Source organism: Ammospiza caudacuta, chromosome 2 (genome assembly GCF_027887145.1).
Source record: "Ammospiza caudacuta isolate bAmmCau1 chromosome 2, bAmmCau1.pri, whole genome shotgun sequence".
Taxonomy (NCBI): domain Eukaryota; kingdom Metazoa; phylum Chordata; class Aves; order Passeriformes; family Passerellidae; genus Ammospiza; species Ammospiza caudacuta.
Window position 1 is genome coordinate 90,538,716 of NC_080594.1, and position 18,526 is coordinate 90,557,241.

General features: G+C 42.3%; 1 protein-coding gene across 1 annotated transcript in view; it reads right to left on the bottom strand.

Annotated features, from left to right (window-relative positions):
- Window positions 1–11,143: 11,143 nt before the first annotated feature.
- Window positions 11,144–18,526, bottom strand: part of LONRF2 (LON peptidase N-terminal domain and ring finger 2) — a 33,904-nt gene continuing 26,521 nt past the window's right edge. The window contains exons 10-12 of the mRNA XM_058824603.1: window positions 17,488–17,650; window positions 15,390–15,539; window positions 11,144–15,038 (exon numbers count right to left, since the gene is read on the bottom strand). Of these exons, the coding sequence (XP_058680586.1) occupies window positions 14,880–15,038; window positions 15,390–15,539; window positions 17,488–17,650 (472 nt within the window). The 3' untranslated portion in view covers window positions 11,144–14,879. The remainder of the gene's footprint in view (window positions 15,039–15,389; window positions 15,540–17,487; window positions 17,651–18,526) is intronic.

The following is an 18,526-nucleotide window of genomic DNA, read 5'->3' on the forward strand; positions in this document are numbered from 1 at the left end:
CAACCCCTGTATTTCTGTGGGACTGAAAAATTGGCATTCTGGAGGTCCCAGTTCAAAATTACTGCTTTTTTTACCACCAAATTTAACTGTCAGGGTATCGGGTTACTATTTCATATAACCTAAAGAAATTTATGGATCTTGTATTGTAAGGTTAAAAGATGTATGCTTTTATTTCTGCTGGCATTTTCACACATTTTCCTCAGTCTGCATGTCTTTTAAGATAAGAAAAGCCCCCAGCCTTTCTCCCCTTTCTCCCCCAAGGGAGATTGCCATCCTCCACCAAACTAAGAAAAACAAAATTTTGAAGCTTATTTATTTATATTTTCTGCTTTAGTACCCTGGGAAACCATAAAGCAAACCGTGTGCACATCCCTGTAAATTCTTCCAATTAAAATATCTTGATTTGCAAAGGTCATACTTTGACAAGGAAATTGTTGAATAGTTTTAGTTTCTTTAAAATCTAGGATTCTTAGGACTAACTTAAGAATAACAAACTGTTACCTCAATCATTTTGTTTTGTAAGATAGATGAGAGAGATATTATTGGGGGAACATTTATTCTGAACGACCTTATGTTTCCTCTAAGGGAGAAAGGATGCTCGGCTCTCAAGTGTGAAGCTCTGTTTAGCTATTGCTAATGATAACAGTGACCTCTTGTGGATATTTCTAAAATCTTTTCTAATTCAAGTTATTTTCACCTGGTGGTACTTTTGGATCTGTTTGTTGGCATTTCTAATACATTTGTAACATAATAAAAGAAGAAACAATTTCTCCCTTGATCAAGTTTTCTTACTAGATCCCTGATTTCACTGTACCAGATCTTTACGTTAGAAAGGAAAATAGTACATATATTGAACAGGAAGAGAGCTGGTTCAAAAAATAAATGGATGGGCTTGAAGTTTACTAATTAAGTGTGCTACTGTAACCAGAAGTCATGGACAGACTTTGGTACTTCCAATTAAAGATGTTATATCTGTCTGAGCAAAAGAAGTCAGTAGTAACTTCACCTGGGCTAACAAATTTTTCCTTTGACTTCAGACACAAAATGTAGGTTTGGACTAGTGTCACAGGATGTTCTGCACCATACCTTCTTTTTTGTTTCCAGCTGCATGCTTTATCCCAAAGCAGATGAGTCTCATCTACACTTTGGTCAAGGGCTGGTAGGTTCTTGCAGAAAGGCTGGATGGATAAACACAGGACATGATTATCTCTTTCATTGAAACACAGAGTGGTTTGGGTTGGGAGGGACATTAAAGATCATTTATTTCCAACTCCCTGCTTTGGGCAGGGACACTCCACTAGACCAGGTTGCTCAGAGCCCCATCCAACCTGGCCTTGAACACTTCAGAGAACGCTTCTCTGGGCAACCTATTTCAGCATCCCACCACCCTCACAGGAAAGAATTTCTTCCTAGCACCTCATCTAAATGCACTGTCTGTCAGTTTGAAGCCATTCCCCCTTGTCCTATCATGCCCTTGTAAATGGTCCCATTCCAGCTCTCTTGTAGGCTCCTCCATGTACTGGAAAGATGCAGTTTGGTCACCCCAAAGACTTTTTTTTTTCCAGGTTGAACAAACCCAACTGTCTCAGTCTTTCCTCATCGGAGAGGTGATCCATGCTTCAAGCTGAAAAGGAATTATGTGCTGGAGATGGGGAAAAAATACCTAATGGTTTTTGCCCAGGACTAGTCTTGGGAGAAATCCTTCCTGTTGAGTAACTCCTGAGGTTCACATACCCATGGAAGTGTTTTACAAAGCTGAAAGACATTGGCACAGAGGAGGAAAAGGAAAATATGTCTGAACACCCACAGGTCTGAATGAATGGAAATGAAATTCAATAATGCAAAATACATTTTTGGAAGCACCAAAAAAATTATCTGGAAGACAGGAAGAGAAACCTGGAAATGCTGAAAAGAGAGAAAGAAGGAGTGAGCTTATGATGACCCATCAATGGCATTGGGATCCATTAAGGGGAAGATTGAGTCTTGAGAGGGGTGTGTCTCATCCAAGGGGAAATATTGGAATATAATACAGTGTGCATTTCTAGGCATGTATATTAAGGACACAGGAACTTGAAAGTCAATCTAATGAAGAGATGGGCTACTTTGACTGTCAGAGAAGAGGACAAAGCTATCCTGCTCCTGCCAGCAAAAGGAGAAGAAAGTTATGATTATTCTGTACAGTTCCAGCTGGTCTGGAGGACATGGAAGGGGAAATCTGCAGAGCACACACCAACAACTGAGCCTAGCAGATTTTGCAGTATTTGCTTTGACCAGGTGGTGTCTGCAGCAGGTGAAGGACCAAAGTCCCACCACCATGAGAGGAACCAGAAGGGACCACAAAGAGAAGGATGGGGAGAAAAAGGAAGTTTAAACACCCCTTCCATGTATATCATGGAAGAGACAAAAGCAACAACTTACCTTTAGGTAAGAAAACAAGCCTTTCCATGAAGAGGAAATAAAAAGGAGCACACACTTGGCTGAAATGACCAGTCATTAGAAATGTGAACCAGAGTTTGTTAATGGACTTTTGGAACGTGCTGTCAGTTGCAGGTATTGGCACAGAATGATGGTTGAATGATGCCAACCTTACACAATAATCTCATATTCAGAGGACTTACAGCAAAGGACAGGAGACACTGCAAATTTTGCAAAGTGACAGTGTAGTTGCTTTCTTTATCCAGGAACCATTTATTAAAACAAATAACATCAACCCCCTCTTCCCCACAAAAAAAAAAAAAAAAAAAAAAAAAAAAAAAAAAAAACCAAACAAAAAAACAACCCAACCCAAACTATGTCATACTTTAAAAAGGGGAGGAAAAAAAAAGCCCAGAAAGTTATCTTCCTGACATTGACTGTCCCCTGCAGCTTCTTTTCAGGATCCTGTGAGATTTAATTTTCTGGTAACAGATTTTTCATTTTCTTTACTTATATAGTTAATTCATAGTGAAAACACCACCTTTATAGAAATATGTACTTAGTAAAGTAGATAGCTGATAAACAGCCTAACCACAACACACTCATATTATTTTTTGTACACATTGTACTGAGCACTGTGAAACTGGGACACACTGTACTTAAAGCACCACACCAGGAAACCATATTCCATTACCATTTCACATGGGGGAGGAAGGGGGAAAAAATAACACTGTTCATTTTGCTTGTTTTTCTTTCTCTGTAATTACTTTCTAAGATGCATCACTTAATATGATTTCCAAATTTCCATAGGTCTCAAATGTCTTTCTCGAGTTTCAGAAACATCAGACTGGCAGCAGCGCAGCCAGGGATCAGCATTTCACCTGGGCAGTGACACTGCCCCCACAGCTCTTGATTGATATCTCTTGCCATTAATGCAGGTCTCTGGCCTTCAGATGTTTAATTACCTCCCTTTGAAGTGATGCATGGTCATTCACAGCAATGTAATTGCCCTCCTGGCCAGTGTCTGAGACATGGGGTTCTCCTTGAAGCTGGGCACAGCATCCCTGTGATTCCTGGGCTAAAGTGCTCCACCAGCCCGGGGCCAGCAGCAGGGTGCTGCAGCCAGGGAGGACACGTTTGTGAGAGAAGCACCACCATGTCCCACAGCACAGCAAAAGGATAAAGAGAAACCACAGCAGTCTGGGAAAGGGGGCAGGAGGGGTACAAGGGCAGGATCACCAGGTTCCTGTCTGGAAGCCTACAAAAATAAAAGCAATCCTGAATTAGTCACAAGTCCAGGGGCCAAGCACTGCTCTGGTCACACTTGGGCAGAGCAAGGGCCAGACCCCTGCAGTGTACTGCAGGATTAGTCATGCTCTGAGGGAACAAGACAACACAGCAGATTAATACTGAAACAAGTCATTCCCAGGGCTCTCAGAACCATCCATCTCATTTTCTCAATATTTGTTTCTTCTGCTTGATCAATAATCTTTTAAAATGCAGATTTTTCCTTAGCAGGAATGGGAATTAAAATTAGTGTCTCTGTCCTCTGTGTGGCCACCACTTTTCACTAAAGCTACAAGAACTGAGGCTTCTCTCTCACGGAAAATCTTGCTGAAATCACCAAGCAGCTTAACATTTTGTGGAGGGAAGGACTGCTGCTCCAGCCATGAGACCTTACAGACTCCCACTGGCAGCAGCACTTGGAGCCCTCCAGAAAGATGGGAAGGATTACTTCATGTTTTATGTGCTCTGGGTATATTTTAACCACAATAATGAGTAGTGGTTGCAACATAACACTGCCTCTGTCAGTGGTTGTCATGGCTCAGTCCCAGCAGCCTGCAGGGGCAGGATAATGTAATTACCTCCCAGTGGCTCCTGGGAGAGGTAGCTGGTTTCAGTCATCTTGCACTGGTGTGGCTGACAACAGAGGCACAACCTTGCACCCAGGAAGGCTTTTCTGTCTAAAAATTTAGCAAGAGAAATGAGGCATTAAGGAGGAGTCTCAGTGCCTCTTTCCAGAAGAAATCAGGAACCAAGTTTCTCTGAGCAGGATGTGTGGATGCAAACAGGTTCATAGGGCTCTTCCTAAGCTTCTTCTGGGAACATGCAGGGAACTCCTGGCTCCCAGGAGTAAAGATACTCATTTTCCAAAGTACAAATATTATACTAAAAACTCCCAGACATGTAAATGTGCCTAGGAAAAATACTTACATCTGTACAGCCCTGAAGGCATCAAGTTATTGTCAAGAACAGAGTTCTTGACAAGACAAGGTTAGGGTGTGGGTGCAGCCCTTGGGCTGGCTCAGAGCAGCACAGGCAGCTGCCTTTTAGCCTGAGCAGGAGCCAAGAGGTGAGTGGAGGTGAGAGGAGATAGGGTGACAAGTCACCTGGTGCTCCTTTCGGACGTTATGCAATGAGGGGAGTTGGGTAACCAGTGGTAACCAAAATAAAGGATTTGTGTGCATGTTGTATAACATGGCTCAACCCCAGACAGCAGTGAAGCACCACACAGCCACTCACTGCCTTCTCCCTGGTGGGATAAGGGCAAGAATTGGGAGGGTATGAGGGGAAAAAATGCTGGCTTCAGATAAAGACAGTTCAACAGGTAAAGCAAAAGCCACACATATCAGCAAAGTGAAGGAAGGAATTCTTTCACCCCTTCCCACAGAAAAGGTGTTTAGTCAGCTCTAGAAAAGCAGGGCCCCATCACACATAATGGTGACTTGGTAAGACAAATGCCATCACTCTGAGCTTCCCCCTGTTCTCCTTCTCCCCCCAGCTTTATATCCTGAGTCCATAGGGTGTAGGGCATCCCTTTGGTGTGTTGGGGTCAGCTCTCCTGGCTGTGTCCCCTTCCAGCCCCTTGTGCACCCCCAGCCTGTTCATTGGTGGGGTGGGGAGCAGAAAAGGCCTTGACTCTGTGTAGGCACAGCTCATCAACAGTTGAAACATCTGTGTTGTCAACTCTGTTTCCAGTCCAAATCCAAAACTCAGCCCCAAATGAGCTACTGCAGAGAAAACCAACTCAATCCCAGCCAAAACCAGCACACCATAAGAACAGCTACACACAACTCCATGACCTCCTGCATCATCCTGGAGGGGCTGGAGTGAGTGAAGGAGTGCAGTGAGTCAGTCTGGGAAGTCAATGAGGTGTTTTAGCCAAAATACCCAAGTCCTGGCTTCTTTTCTGCTCACCTCTATGCCCTCGAGCTCCCTTGTATTCCAGTACAGGAAAGAGAACAGTAGACAGAAAAGGTCTAGGCAAAGAAGAACAGGAAAACTCGGCAAAGAACTGCTAGACTTAAAAGTTTTCAGAAGGAAAGCATTTGGATGAACCATAGAATAATAGAATATTTTTGGTTGGAGATTACACTTAAGGTCAACACGTCTAACTCTTACCCCAGCACTGCCAAGTTCACCACTAAACCATGTCCCCAAGTTCCACATCTTGTGGAACATTGGGGTCTTTCAAATACCTCCAGGGATGGCAGCTCTATCACTTCCCTGAGCAGCCTGTTGCAATGCTTGACAACCCTTTTGGTGAAGGACTTTTTCCTAATATAAACCTCCCTTGATGTAAAACTGAGGCTGTTTTCTCTTGCTTGTTACTTGTGAGAAGAAGCCAACCCCCCCTCACCACAAGTTCTTTTTGAGTAGCTGTAGAGAGAGAGTAGAGGGAGAGTAGAGCTGAAGAGGCTCCTCTGAGCCTCCCTTTCTCCAGGCTAAACAACATCAGCTTCCTCAAGACTATTCCCTTGATATTGCTGTGTCATTCAGGCTTATACCAGTGAAGGCTGACCTTGGGACATTACAGAAGGGATCTAAGTGGGAGACTAAGCCTGGACTCCCTGGTTGGGTAAAGCTCTAGTAGTGCAGCAGAAGTGGGGGAAAAAAACAGATCACCAGCTTGGAAGAACAATCCCTTTCCTTGTTCAGCTCCTGGTGCCCTTAATTTCCTCTATTGGAAGAAATTATGAGATGTTGAGGCCACCTGCCCATGGCTTTTTCCAAAAATCTGCCCTCACTAGCCCATTCTCACCCACCTGAGCCCTCCAAAGACCAAGTCCCTATTGTTTTCCTCCAATCTGCCAATGCCAGAGCTAGGGAGTGCAAAGGGCAGCTAGTAATAGCCTGGTCCAAACTGAAAAGCAGTCCTTTACACACCCTCCAGTCAGCCTGTGGAGATCCTTGCCAAAAAAGTGTATGGGTTCAAAACAGTGCCATAAAAAATAAAGGTGTGAGATGTACTGAGGGCTCTGGAACACACAGACGTCACATCTGGCTTAGGAAGTCTCTTCAGTGCTAGAGTCCGTGTGATGAAGTACTAGCATTTCTCTGGGCTCCAGATAATGTTACACCCTCTTCCTCCCCAGCTCCTCAAATTTGTCCAGTTCAGGAGCCATCCCCAACAGGTTTGTGTGAAGTTGCACATTTTGGGTGTGAAAGAGAATTTCACACTGTGGCCACACACATCTCTTCTGTGCCAAGCAGTGCCTGTGCCAGAGAACAATCTCACACGCAGCTTATGAACAGAGCAGAGCCAAAACCACCCCTGCTTTCCCTGTATTCCCTTTTCCACCTGGAATGCACAGAGGCAAAGTGACAGTGCCATTGGTGCTGCTGCCCAGCTGGCTGGGACCTGCAGCGCCGCTGCCTTGGCTCTGCCGGGCGGTGCATGAGGGACGTGAGCCCTGCTCCTGCTCCAGGAGCCGCTCCAGAGCAGGACGTGCTTGCTACAAACCCACTCCCCACCCGGGGACAGATGACTCAAGCAAGAGCTCAGAAATATTTAACTCCTCTGTGCCAAGAGATTTTCCAGCACCAGACGCAGAAGGAACAGAGTGCTGAGCAAAAGGCAAACTGCAATCAGCAGCTGTCTGTCTAAAGAGGAACACATATTGCTGCTAAAAAAAGGATGTAAACTCAGACTGTCTTACAACTGGAAGAACATCAACTCTTACTGATGCTTTAGGACATGTTCTCCAAGAGGAATTACCTCTTACTGCTCTCAACAATAAAATGAAAAAGCCTCTGTGCTGCAGAATTAGCACGTACTGAAAATATTTGAAAATAACTGGCCAAAGCCAGCACTTAGGCAGAGTCAATTGCTGCAAAGTAAACAAGAAAATTACTTTCTTGAAAGCACCATCTGGTAAGGAGGCACCTCTGTGAAATGAGAAGCTCGTGATTCAGATAAAGAGTTCTGAACACAACCTTGCAACTGTCTACACAGCAAACAAAACAGTTCAGCGTGTGAAGAGTGGGAGGCACATTTTTTGTACAGTTCCTTTACTTAGGAAAGTGTGATTGATTTGGGCCTCTCTAAGCAAAACAAAACATACCAGAAATAACAGAAGCTCTGAGCCTAGACAAAACAATCCAATGGAAGATCTTTATGCACAATTAATCTGAGGAATTGATACACTGTGTTACCAAGGTCACAATATTGCAGAATTACAGAGGGAATCTATTGTTTTTTATGAATGCCATGATTATGCCACATTACTTGCTCAAACTCAGAGCATCCCTCAAATTCTATATATAAATTTGGAAAATGAAATTTTTCCAGGATGTGTAGAAAAATCAAATTGAGGGACTTGGGACAAACATCTTGCCAGATTCTTTTAATTTTTCCCATTCATGAATTTCTTGTACTTTCCAAGTGTCTGCTAGTATTCAATATTGAGAAAGAACTTAAGACTACTTGGAAACTGGTCCAATTCTTATGGAGGTTTTACTCTGCCTGGGTGCAAATGAGCTTAATCTTGAGCTTTGTAGGTAAACCTGATGTGGGGACAGAGTCGATTCATAAGAGCAGTGAGCAAGGGAGAATAAAAACTTACTCTTAAGTAACTTCCTACCTTCCAAACAGTTTTTCCACTAGTACACACAAGGTTTGGGAACACTGCACCTTAAGCAAACCAGGCTGGGTATTTCAGCATTCACTTTTCCTCCGGAAATGACTCTGGTCCCACCACAGGCTCCGTGCCTGAGGTTTGGATGTTCCCTCATGTGCCCTCCTGCCCTCCACTTCCAGTAGAGACCAGGGAAAGAAAGAACCAGGTGATTTCTGGTTCTGGGTAAGTAACTTCTGTTTTCTTTGAATATCTCTATTTGAATCTTGGTTTCCATTGGCAAATGAACTTTGGGTCTACAACATAAGGCTTCACAGATTTACTTAAGAAGTTGATCTGAGAGTGCTCCACATAAAGAAGCACCTCTTGATGTGCCTGTAGACAACAATGTCCTTTCTACAGTGTTTCTCTAAGTATGGGCAGGGCTCCAGGCAGAGGCATGAAGGTATCAGGAATGAAGTCACCCTTCAGCAATGCACCAGGTGCAGCTTAGGCTCTAAGTGGCAGAAAGCAAATTTACCTTGACAGTTTTGGTACATCTCTTAATAGAAGAGCTGTTTTCTGTAACATACACATACACCATCACTGGTGCTTTAACTGAAGCCACCAGTCAGCAAAACCTTCCTGGGATTTTGGTTTATTTACTTTTTCTCTTTTCTCCATTGAAAAGAAAGCCAGTGGGTCACCAAGGGAAGAACAAGATGTTGTGATGAGAAGGGGCAGAGAATCACAGGCAAGATTCAGGCTGATGGGTAGTGGGTCCCCTGAGGGCTTTGTGAGCTGAACTGAGAGTAGGAGGATTTTATGATGTTGTGAACAGGTTGATGGGCTGAGGGGGCTACAGAGAGGTGCTTCCTTTTGGCTTTTGCTATAGTAAAGACAGATTATGCTCTTGGTCACTTGCTGTATACCATTCTCAACATGCCATCCTCAGATTTGCAAGGACACAGGCCTATAACTTTAAAAGAGCAGCTCTACCTTTGGAGCACACTGGGTAGAGAAAAGGGGACCAGAGCTGTTTCTGTAACTTTGTCTGTGGTAAGGTTAACTAGCCTGACCCCAACAAAACCTACTGTGTTCAAAATCCAGGTCCTCCCGGGAGCAAGGCTCCAATATGGCTGTTGCACAAAAAGAGCAGCAGATGTTTATGAGAAAAAACGTAAGCAACATTTACAAGTGAAGACATTTCTTCCATGGATGCATGAAGTCCCAAATTTAGCAGACAAGGCAGAACCCCACATATGGCAGAACAGAGCTATAAAAGTTGTCAGCAAGTGATATTCATCTCAATTTAGAAACAACTTGTTCCTACCATGTAATGTAAATGCAATGGAAAACATGTTTGTCTTTTAGCTGCAAGTGTAGTAGGCACAGTCGTTAGAGGAACTGAGCAAAGTGCTGGCATGGATTCACTTTCTTTTTATTCTTTTTCGCACCTGATAGTATCAGATTTTCTCCTGGTCCTTCTTATTCTATTATTCAATAGGTAACAGCTTCAAGCAAGTGCTGTTGGGACAGAATTAAGCAGCATTATTTTTGGTTCCTGGTTTCATTACTGATGCAAGACAACAAACCACTAAGGTTTCCACACTCTAAGAATGGCATTGCTCAGGGAAGCAGGCATAGTCTGAGATGCTGCCTTTCCAGGGCTTGGTATCTATCTATTAGCAAAGGACATGCAGAATAAGGGGAAAAAAAGCTATTTACTAACATAATGCAGTTACTTTACCTCTATTCTTCTCAAGTCTCAAGGAGCACGAGGATCTGGCTAATAAAAAGGAAACCTTGATAACCTCCTTTCTTCAGTGAAAGGAATGTTGTTTCAAAAAGCTGTTGTCCAGGGTATTGAAGCAACTCAAGCAGCATTTACAGACACTCCCACATACACTTGCAACCTAGAAGAGCAGTCCTGTAACTGATGTTTGTATGCTCATTCAGTGCATACGAACACAAGGGTCAGTCAATCCAACGCCAAAAGGAAAAAAATCATGCTATAGTATTTACAAAAATGCCTCACAGCAGTTTTGCTCCACAGCTTAGCTGGAGGAAGATGTAACTCAGGAACATAATGTGCTTTCCACAGTCTGGCTTGGCGTTTGCCTTCACATAACTGTTTTAGAAGAGAATATCCTGAGTTGGAAGGAACCTACAAGGATCATCAAAGTTTTGCTGCTGCCAGTGTCCCAGCCCCTGATACGCTGCTGCTAGCCATGCCCAGTTGCCTTGTTCTGGAACACTGCCTCACTCACAGCACCCTGAAGGTATTTTATTTCACTGGGCTTAAGACAATAAAGCATTTGTTGTTCTTCACTGTAACCATGTATTTTTTTAGCTTAGTTTACTGAGGACAGTCAGGTCGTGCTTAGGGCTACAAAATAATCCAATAAGCTACAAAAGGAAGAGCCCACTTCATGATCATACCCCATCTTTGTCACAACCCACTCCTGAGGAAGCTGAAGGTTCACTTCCTCCATCCCAGCCCTTGCTGAGGGCTCAAGTCCTCCAATGCTCCTTCAAATCCACCCCAATATTCCCACCCAGTGCCCAGCAGTCTGCCCTGGGTGCCCAGCAAACCCTACTGTGCCACAACCCCGGCAGCCTCCCCAGTTCCTTGCACAGGGGCTGGAACAATTGCCACAAACTCATGAACCCCAACATCTAACCACTGCTTCTGGGATCCATCTGCTTCCTAAAGCCTCATCAGACCAACTGTCAGCCCTTGGGCTCCTGTCAGGAAAACCAAACTATCACCCCTCTTCTGACAGCAGCACATCAGTGGCTTGTTTCATTCAGACCGTGTTCACCTCAGCTCTAGCTCTCAGTCCTCACAGTGATAAAGCTTTCCCCATGAACTCACACTCGCATAAATTCAACCTGGTTTATTCCAAATATCACATAAATTAAACACATTTCCCATGAATATTGCAAATACACATGAAATGAACACTGCAATTTTTAAAAAAAGTTTTGGCTTTGTTTATGCAACAAGAAGTGCCAAATGTGGTTAGAACATGAACTTCTCCTGTATTTACTAGATACAAAAAGGTGCAGATTAATAATTTATATTTATACATATGTACACACTCCATTTCATTTCTAGCTTTAAAACAGTAAAAAATGGTTTCAAGTTTATCTACATTAAACATACTCATTTACATCTGGTCAGAAGCCCCAGATAAGAGTTGATACAATCATTTCACAACTGCAAAATTAAGGCGCTACCAAAATACCAGTTCCACTAGTGTAAAATGTAACAGGAATAGAGTGTACAGCTTTCTATTTATCAATTTAAAAGTGGACTGGAGAAGAAGGAAAAAGGAGCAGTAAGAAACATGACAAGTTCTACAGGTTAGAAGTACAAAGAGATCTCGATGACTATCAAATGAACATATTAAAATACAGTAGATAAAAGGCCTCAGTGGCAAACAATTAGTATGCTTCTGAAAGACAAAAAAGGTTAAAATATATATATATATATATATATCATTTTGTAGCTTGAAATTTTACAGGTGAACAACAGATGTAGAGGTAGAGGGATTTTTTTTTTCTTTTTGGCCTCTTTATGATGTATAAAGAAGGGCCACATTCACCACAGTGAAAAGACTCATCATATATCCCAGCATCCTTGCTTGGACAGCAAGCAAGAAAAGTGTAATGAGCTAGAAAGGCAACAAATCCTGTCTATCTCTTCCAGGAGCTCAGCTCCAATGCTTCCACATGTACCTTGGCAACAAGTTACACCTAAGCACAGACTGGCTGTAACGTGGACATTTCCTCTAGAGAGCAACGAGACAGCTTTTCCCATGAGGTACTACTGGATGCTGCAGATATTATATGGCAGAGGTGATTTGGTAAAAATGAAACTGGTACTTCCCCTTAAAAAGCAAGTACCACAGGGCAGTGGTGATTTTATCTATTTATTAAAGCTTTGCTATTTGATCAGCATTCAATGTTTTGGAAGAAATGTCAGCTTTGGGCTGCTAATATTATTGTTTGCATCCATACACAGACAATTCCTTTGTTGTTATCCTTTATCCAAAACATCAGCCACTGAAATATTCACAAACGGCTTTAAACCTTGACTAAAAAAAAATCCCTCTACAGTTCAGCTTTCTTTTCAGTAACAATCACTCTATTAACTATGCAGGCCTTCATGAACACAGTAATGTCATTTCCCATGTAGAATGTCTTTACACATTACAGAACAGCAGTAAACAACCTCTCATTTCATAGGGTTTTCTGTCAGAAGTACCTCAAAAGTAGATATCTTGAAAAAATCACTTTTGCAGAGAAGAATATTAACATTAACATTTACTGAAGCAAAGCTAAGAAGACACTAACTAGCACCTTGATAATTTTTTTTTTCTTAAATGCACTCCTATCTGTAAAATTAAGCACATATAAGATCAGGGACCAGCAATATACAAATACCATCAGCATCCTCTTCCAGCTAAACTAGTAACACTCAAAACTAGGCCAGACACACAAACAAGCAAGATTAATGAGTCTTGGAGAAATCCACAGCATGGAAAGGAATGGGAAGAACAGGAAGCTAAACAGAAAGGATTGCAAGATCAAATACAGTCCATCTTCTGGTCCAAGAATTAGTTTGTGAAATCACCCTTCAGTAGCTCAGCTGACAGTTGGCTGAAGACCTACTGACTTCTGACATTTCCTCCCCGCAAACACAACAATTCCTTATACTTCAGTGAATTCCTCTTCATCATCTTCAAATCCTGGAGGAAATGCATTCAACTTGAATTTTGAGTATTTTGGTGGTGGTAGCAGAACTTGCAGAAGGCTACTGTAGAGGTTATGACATCATTGGTTGTACATTATGCACTTCACAATTCAGAGAATACACTTACAAACCACTTAAATAGAAAAGGCGTGTTCAAGGTAGAGGCAGTTACAGTACATTCAGGGTATGTTACAGAAACCATTTGTGGTAGCCGTTTGCTGAAAGGAAAAAAAACGGAATTCTTGTTTCCCAGACCACAGAGGTTATAACTACAATACCCAAAGAGAGCAGGTAATATATCCCAATCACTGCATTTTAATGCAGTTTTCTTCCAGAATTCATGTACAAAGTGGAAAAAAAAAAGTTTAAATACCTCTTCATTGACAAATAAGGAGAAAAGAACTAAAAAAGAAACCAGGCACTTTGACCATTTAGGTAAGCAGCCATTTCTTCTTACCAGACTTCTGCACATGAACAAGTCTTTACATTGGTCTTGCTATGCTTGCAGCACATGGAGATTCAAGTCAACTTTTTTTCCCTGTTGGTAGTATCAGTTCTAGTTATACGAAACGATGCCAATTGAATTGGTAACACTGAGTTATTTCATTGGCAGTTGAGCGTATGTTGATCATTTGACTGACAAGCGATCAATATAACAGCTATCAAAGCTAGATATTAACAAAACAATACATAAAAAAATAATCAAAGAGAAAATGAAGCTTAACACCTGACTGAAGCTTGCATTGAGACGTGCCTTTATAGGTTCGGTTTGTGACTCCTTTCATGGTGTTACTGTGGGCTGATTTCCATCACATACAGCAACTGGTACTAAACTACAATACTTTCGGTTTGAAACACGTTCAGTAGAGACCACCCCAAGGTAACAGGAGGTCAGCATGACACTGCAGGAAGGAGGGAGATGGAAACCTCCCCACTTTTCATCCTCGCTGGTTCCACTGGCAGAGCAGGCGTTCAGAGTAAACTGTAGCATGCCTCCCTCGTACTTGGGGTGAAATCATTATTTCACAGCAGTGGTTATTATACTTTAGTGAGTGGCTAGGTTTGAATTTAGCAGTAAGACTGGCTAGGATTACTTTGGGTTTTCTCTTTAAAGAAACCTAAGTATGTATTTCCAAACATTTTGTATATACTTATTCTGCTACAACATGTAAATCACAAAGGAGGGATTACCTAAGGCTACCAAATAGTGTGCTTATTCAGTAGCTATTATTCTTTCAGATAAACATCCTCAGATGCCTTGACTACAAATGGTTTCACCTGTTTTTGCCCTCAAACTGTTATTTGCTGAAGAGAGAGAGAGGGAGAGTGGGAGATGTGGGTGTATGACAGACTGCTTTCCAATTCACTAACAGAGAGTACTGTTGGTTATAGTCCTTGTGCATACTTCTGCTGGGCAGCGTAACTCCTCTTCTGTTCACTACCTTCAAGAAAGTCTAGGAAACACCTCTTCAATCCACTGTCCAGTTTCCTCTTCCTACTGAGTGAAAATTCAGATCACATGCAGGCCAATGGCACTACTCTAGTACTTAACTCTCTTGGCTAGAAACATCAATTCTATCAAAGTACTATGAAGCAAATATCCACATCCATCAGCTACATTCTAAATGTAGCACAGCTCTGCAGAGGCTCCATTTTCACCAGGACAACAGGAGAGTGTGCAAGGTTTGGTGAATACCCAGGTAAAAAACCGATGCAATCGATGGATGCAGGACGCAGTCAGAAAGGGCTGTTCCTTCTTGAAGGAATCTTTAAAAAATACAAAAAACAACCCCTCCACTTTTGCCCTCCCCCAGAACAACCTGTCATGAGATGTTTTTGGTGCCCACTCACAACACAAGTCCATGTTATCTGGGTCTTTTGCGAGTCACAAATATCAGTACGCGCCGGATGGCGATGAGACGATCCTTCAGGGAGGTCATAGCCAGTATAGCCAGCTGAGCTCTGTTTTCCAGAGGCAACACTGCCAAGAGCCACCAGTACCAGGCAGGACCACTGGGGTTGCTCTGCAAAAGGATGGAAAAACATGCAGTTATGTATTCACCAGCCCAGCTCCATGAAGAACATAACCATCCTTCTCACTTTCTATTTGCTAAGAAAGTCACCACAAAACAAGGAAGAAGTGAACACTTATTTGCAGGTGTTCTCTTTACCTTATACACCATTAAGATTTATCTCTTCAGCTACCAAATTACACAGGTATATTGTTTACCATGCTTCATGCCAACAGACCAAAATTGGGTAAATAAGAGTCTAGAATAAAGAGTCTATAAACCACAGCAACAATTTGTCAGAAAACAGTCTAGTGTTAAAATTATGTGTAGAATAAGGCTGCATAAGTAGGCAGGTGTTATTACCTGTGGCTCTGGCTCTTTTCCTGGCATAGATCCAAAATGATTGAGAATTTGCACTTTCATATTGTCTTTAAGTGAAGTGAACCAGGCAACAGCTTGATCATAGACTGAATCATGAAGGCGGACAAGTTCTTCATACTCTGGTCCTTCAACCTTGTTGTTAAAAGAAGGGAGATGGAACAAAACAGGTTTGATACCATGGAGTCCATATGCTTCCCCAGAAGCAAACGAAGCAAAATAATGCAGTGACTACAGCTGTTCAAATGTCCTTATGTAAACCAACTGTGCCTAAGTCTCAGATTTCAAACCTGTGATGCTGGAGGCTTTTTACCCTCCCCTAGGTGTTCTGAAGTGATATTTCTTGGAACAGTAACTGCCTCACTAGTATCCATTCCTAAATGCTGGCATAATAGAAGAATATGCTCTCTAACCCTGGGACATATTTATAATCTCAAACCCACAGCCTCGAGTCCCTGTCACAGAATGACCTCTGGACAGTGGTACATCATCTGGCAAAACAAAACAAACACTACTGCCACCGAGCACAGAGACGGGGGGCTACAGCACTTCAGAGACCAGCACTACTTTATAGAAGTGGTAAGGCCATGGTAGGACAGCCAAGGAGAAGGAGGAGGGTAGACACCCGAGCAGGCAGGAAGCAGGGAAAGTGATGCTTTCCCAATACCAGAAACAGTCATGAAGAAACACCCTCATTGAAGCAGAGTGTTTTAGTTGCACAGGCCTACTATTAGCTATTAGGAAAAAAAAAAGCATAAGCAAAAACCACTACAAATTGGTGATTTGTGGGTTTTTTTGGGGTTTTGATTCTGGATTTTTTGGGGGTTTTTTCCCCTTTTAACATGTGCACATCACATAGGTGATTTCACTTATGCTACCCACTCAGGTACACATCTGATCCACCTGCTCTAGATGCCCTTCACAATCAAGGAGAAGCAGTTCTAGAGAACAATTAATCTCATCTTAAGATAAGGATTTCAGAGCATATCAAACAGGTAGCTTTGGACTAAGATTTTTGACCATCAGACATATGGATGTAGAGCACTGAACAGACACCAGTCTCCACTGTGAGACAAGGTGAATCTCACTCTAATTATGAAGAGGTGGATCTCTGGCACCATCTATAAACAATGCCTGCATACCTGAGTTCCACTACTCTTCACTAGGGACTAAAACAGAGCACAACCCTCATTCTGAACAGATTGCCTATTCCAGCCTTTCACAGGCAGAGGCACCTCCATGAGCTCAACCTTTCCTGCCCTAGCAAACAACTGCATCACCCTACACAGGTTAAACAGCACTGCTAAGGCTTTACAGACTTTCACTTTAACTGTGAGAGTACTCTAGAGCTGTATGACAGAACTGATTTCATCAATCAGCAGGAGATTACTGCTAAGCTCCATGTTAACAGCTACCAAGGTATTATAGACACAGCCTAAAGATGATCCAGAAAGCATGGCCAAAAATTCAACTTTTGGTCAACACCTATCACAAACACCTGCCTTGAAGCAGCTTTGCTAAGAGGACTTGCTTTTAAAATCTACTTCCCTCTCTGCATTTCTCTCTTCTCAGTCAGCTCTAATGGATGCTCGTACAGGGCATGGTTAACTACGTGTCCCTAAGAACTCATTTTAAGAGCAGACTCCCACATTTACCTGAGGACCTGTTCTGTAAATGAGAACTTGGAGGACATATGAAGTGTGCCAACTGTCTGTTCAGTGCAAAAGAACACTCAGTTCTCTACCAACAGGAGCATGTGCTTTTAGAAGGCTTTAAATTCTGTACCAGTTTTAAAACATTACTCTGACCTCACCTACACACCATGACCTCAGCATCCTGGAAGCTACTTTGAGATCCATGAAAAGAGTGTAACACTTTAAGCAGAGATAATTATAAGGGAAGAAAGGAAGAAAGGGAAAGAAGATACAAAGTTTGTTCCATGATTTTTAAAACAGAGCTTTAGTGAATTTGTAATGATATTGGCTTAAAAATAATGCACAGCTAGCTTGAAATGCAACAAGGAAAGGCTATTTAAGTGAATCCAGCAATACATGGGTATGAATAACTTTGCACCATAGATCACCTTTTTATCTTCAAGATACTCGATGTTTGCTGTGTTATATCCATCTCGCTGGCCATGGCTTAAGACCCTAAAACGACGGACACCAACTGTATCAACAACTGAGCGTCCATCAGGAAAAAACTTTACGTCCCTGATCTCTAATATACAGCCATGATCTGCAAATCTGAAATGACAGAAGGGCATAAAAGTGGAAGTCATCAACAAGTGTTTATAGACATCAGGACAAATACTGGGCCTAATTCACCATTTCTTAGTTGAAAGAGGATTCTGCTTTGGTGACAATACATTTCTGCTTTTTCACATAAGCCACACAACCCCCACCCTTTCTGCCTTCCCTCAGAGGACCTGGGCAGCAGCATTTGCAGGGCAGGTTTATGGGGTGGGAGGGTTGGAAAAGGACAGGAAACTAAATGAAGCATGTTTCATGCTGGGAGTTGCCAGCTGCTGGTGGCAAATTCATCTGGTTTGCAAAGAAAACAAGATGGGTAAAGATACCGTAAGGAAAGTACAGAAAGTGAGGAACAAATGCATGGCTGTGAGGGCTATCCCCCTACTCCAAGGTGTAAGCAGAAGACTGCAGGCTTTAGAAGAAAAAAGTTTTCCATATAACAAGTCTTTTCTTGCATTTGTTTCCTTTAAAAAAAAAGTCAAATCAAACTCAAAATATCCTCTTCAAAAAACACTTTTATACCCACTATATTGAAAGTCGTAGCGCGTTTTAATCACACCCTGGAAACAGGCACAAAATTAACTTTTACTTTATCAAGCTTACCTAACTCTACCTTTGTGGTGCAGTGATTTCACTAGAGAGGCTGATTGCACAATGACTCTTCACCACAATACATTTGCAGGTCTACAACTCAGCCTACTGTTAAGCAGGAGAAAGCACTGTATCTAGTCTCAATCTCAAGATACCAAACTCTACAGGGTCTGATAAATTCTTTATCATGGAAATGCTTGTTTTACTAGGGCTTGGTCATCTCTTACAATGGAGTGATGAAGAAATGACTCCTGTTTCTGCTCTACCAGAAATCATGGG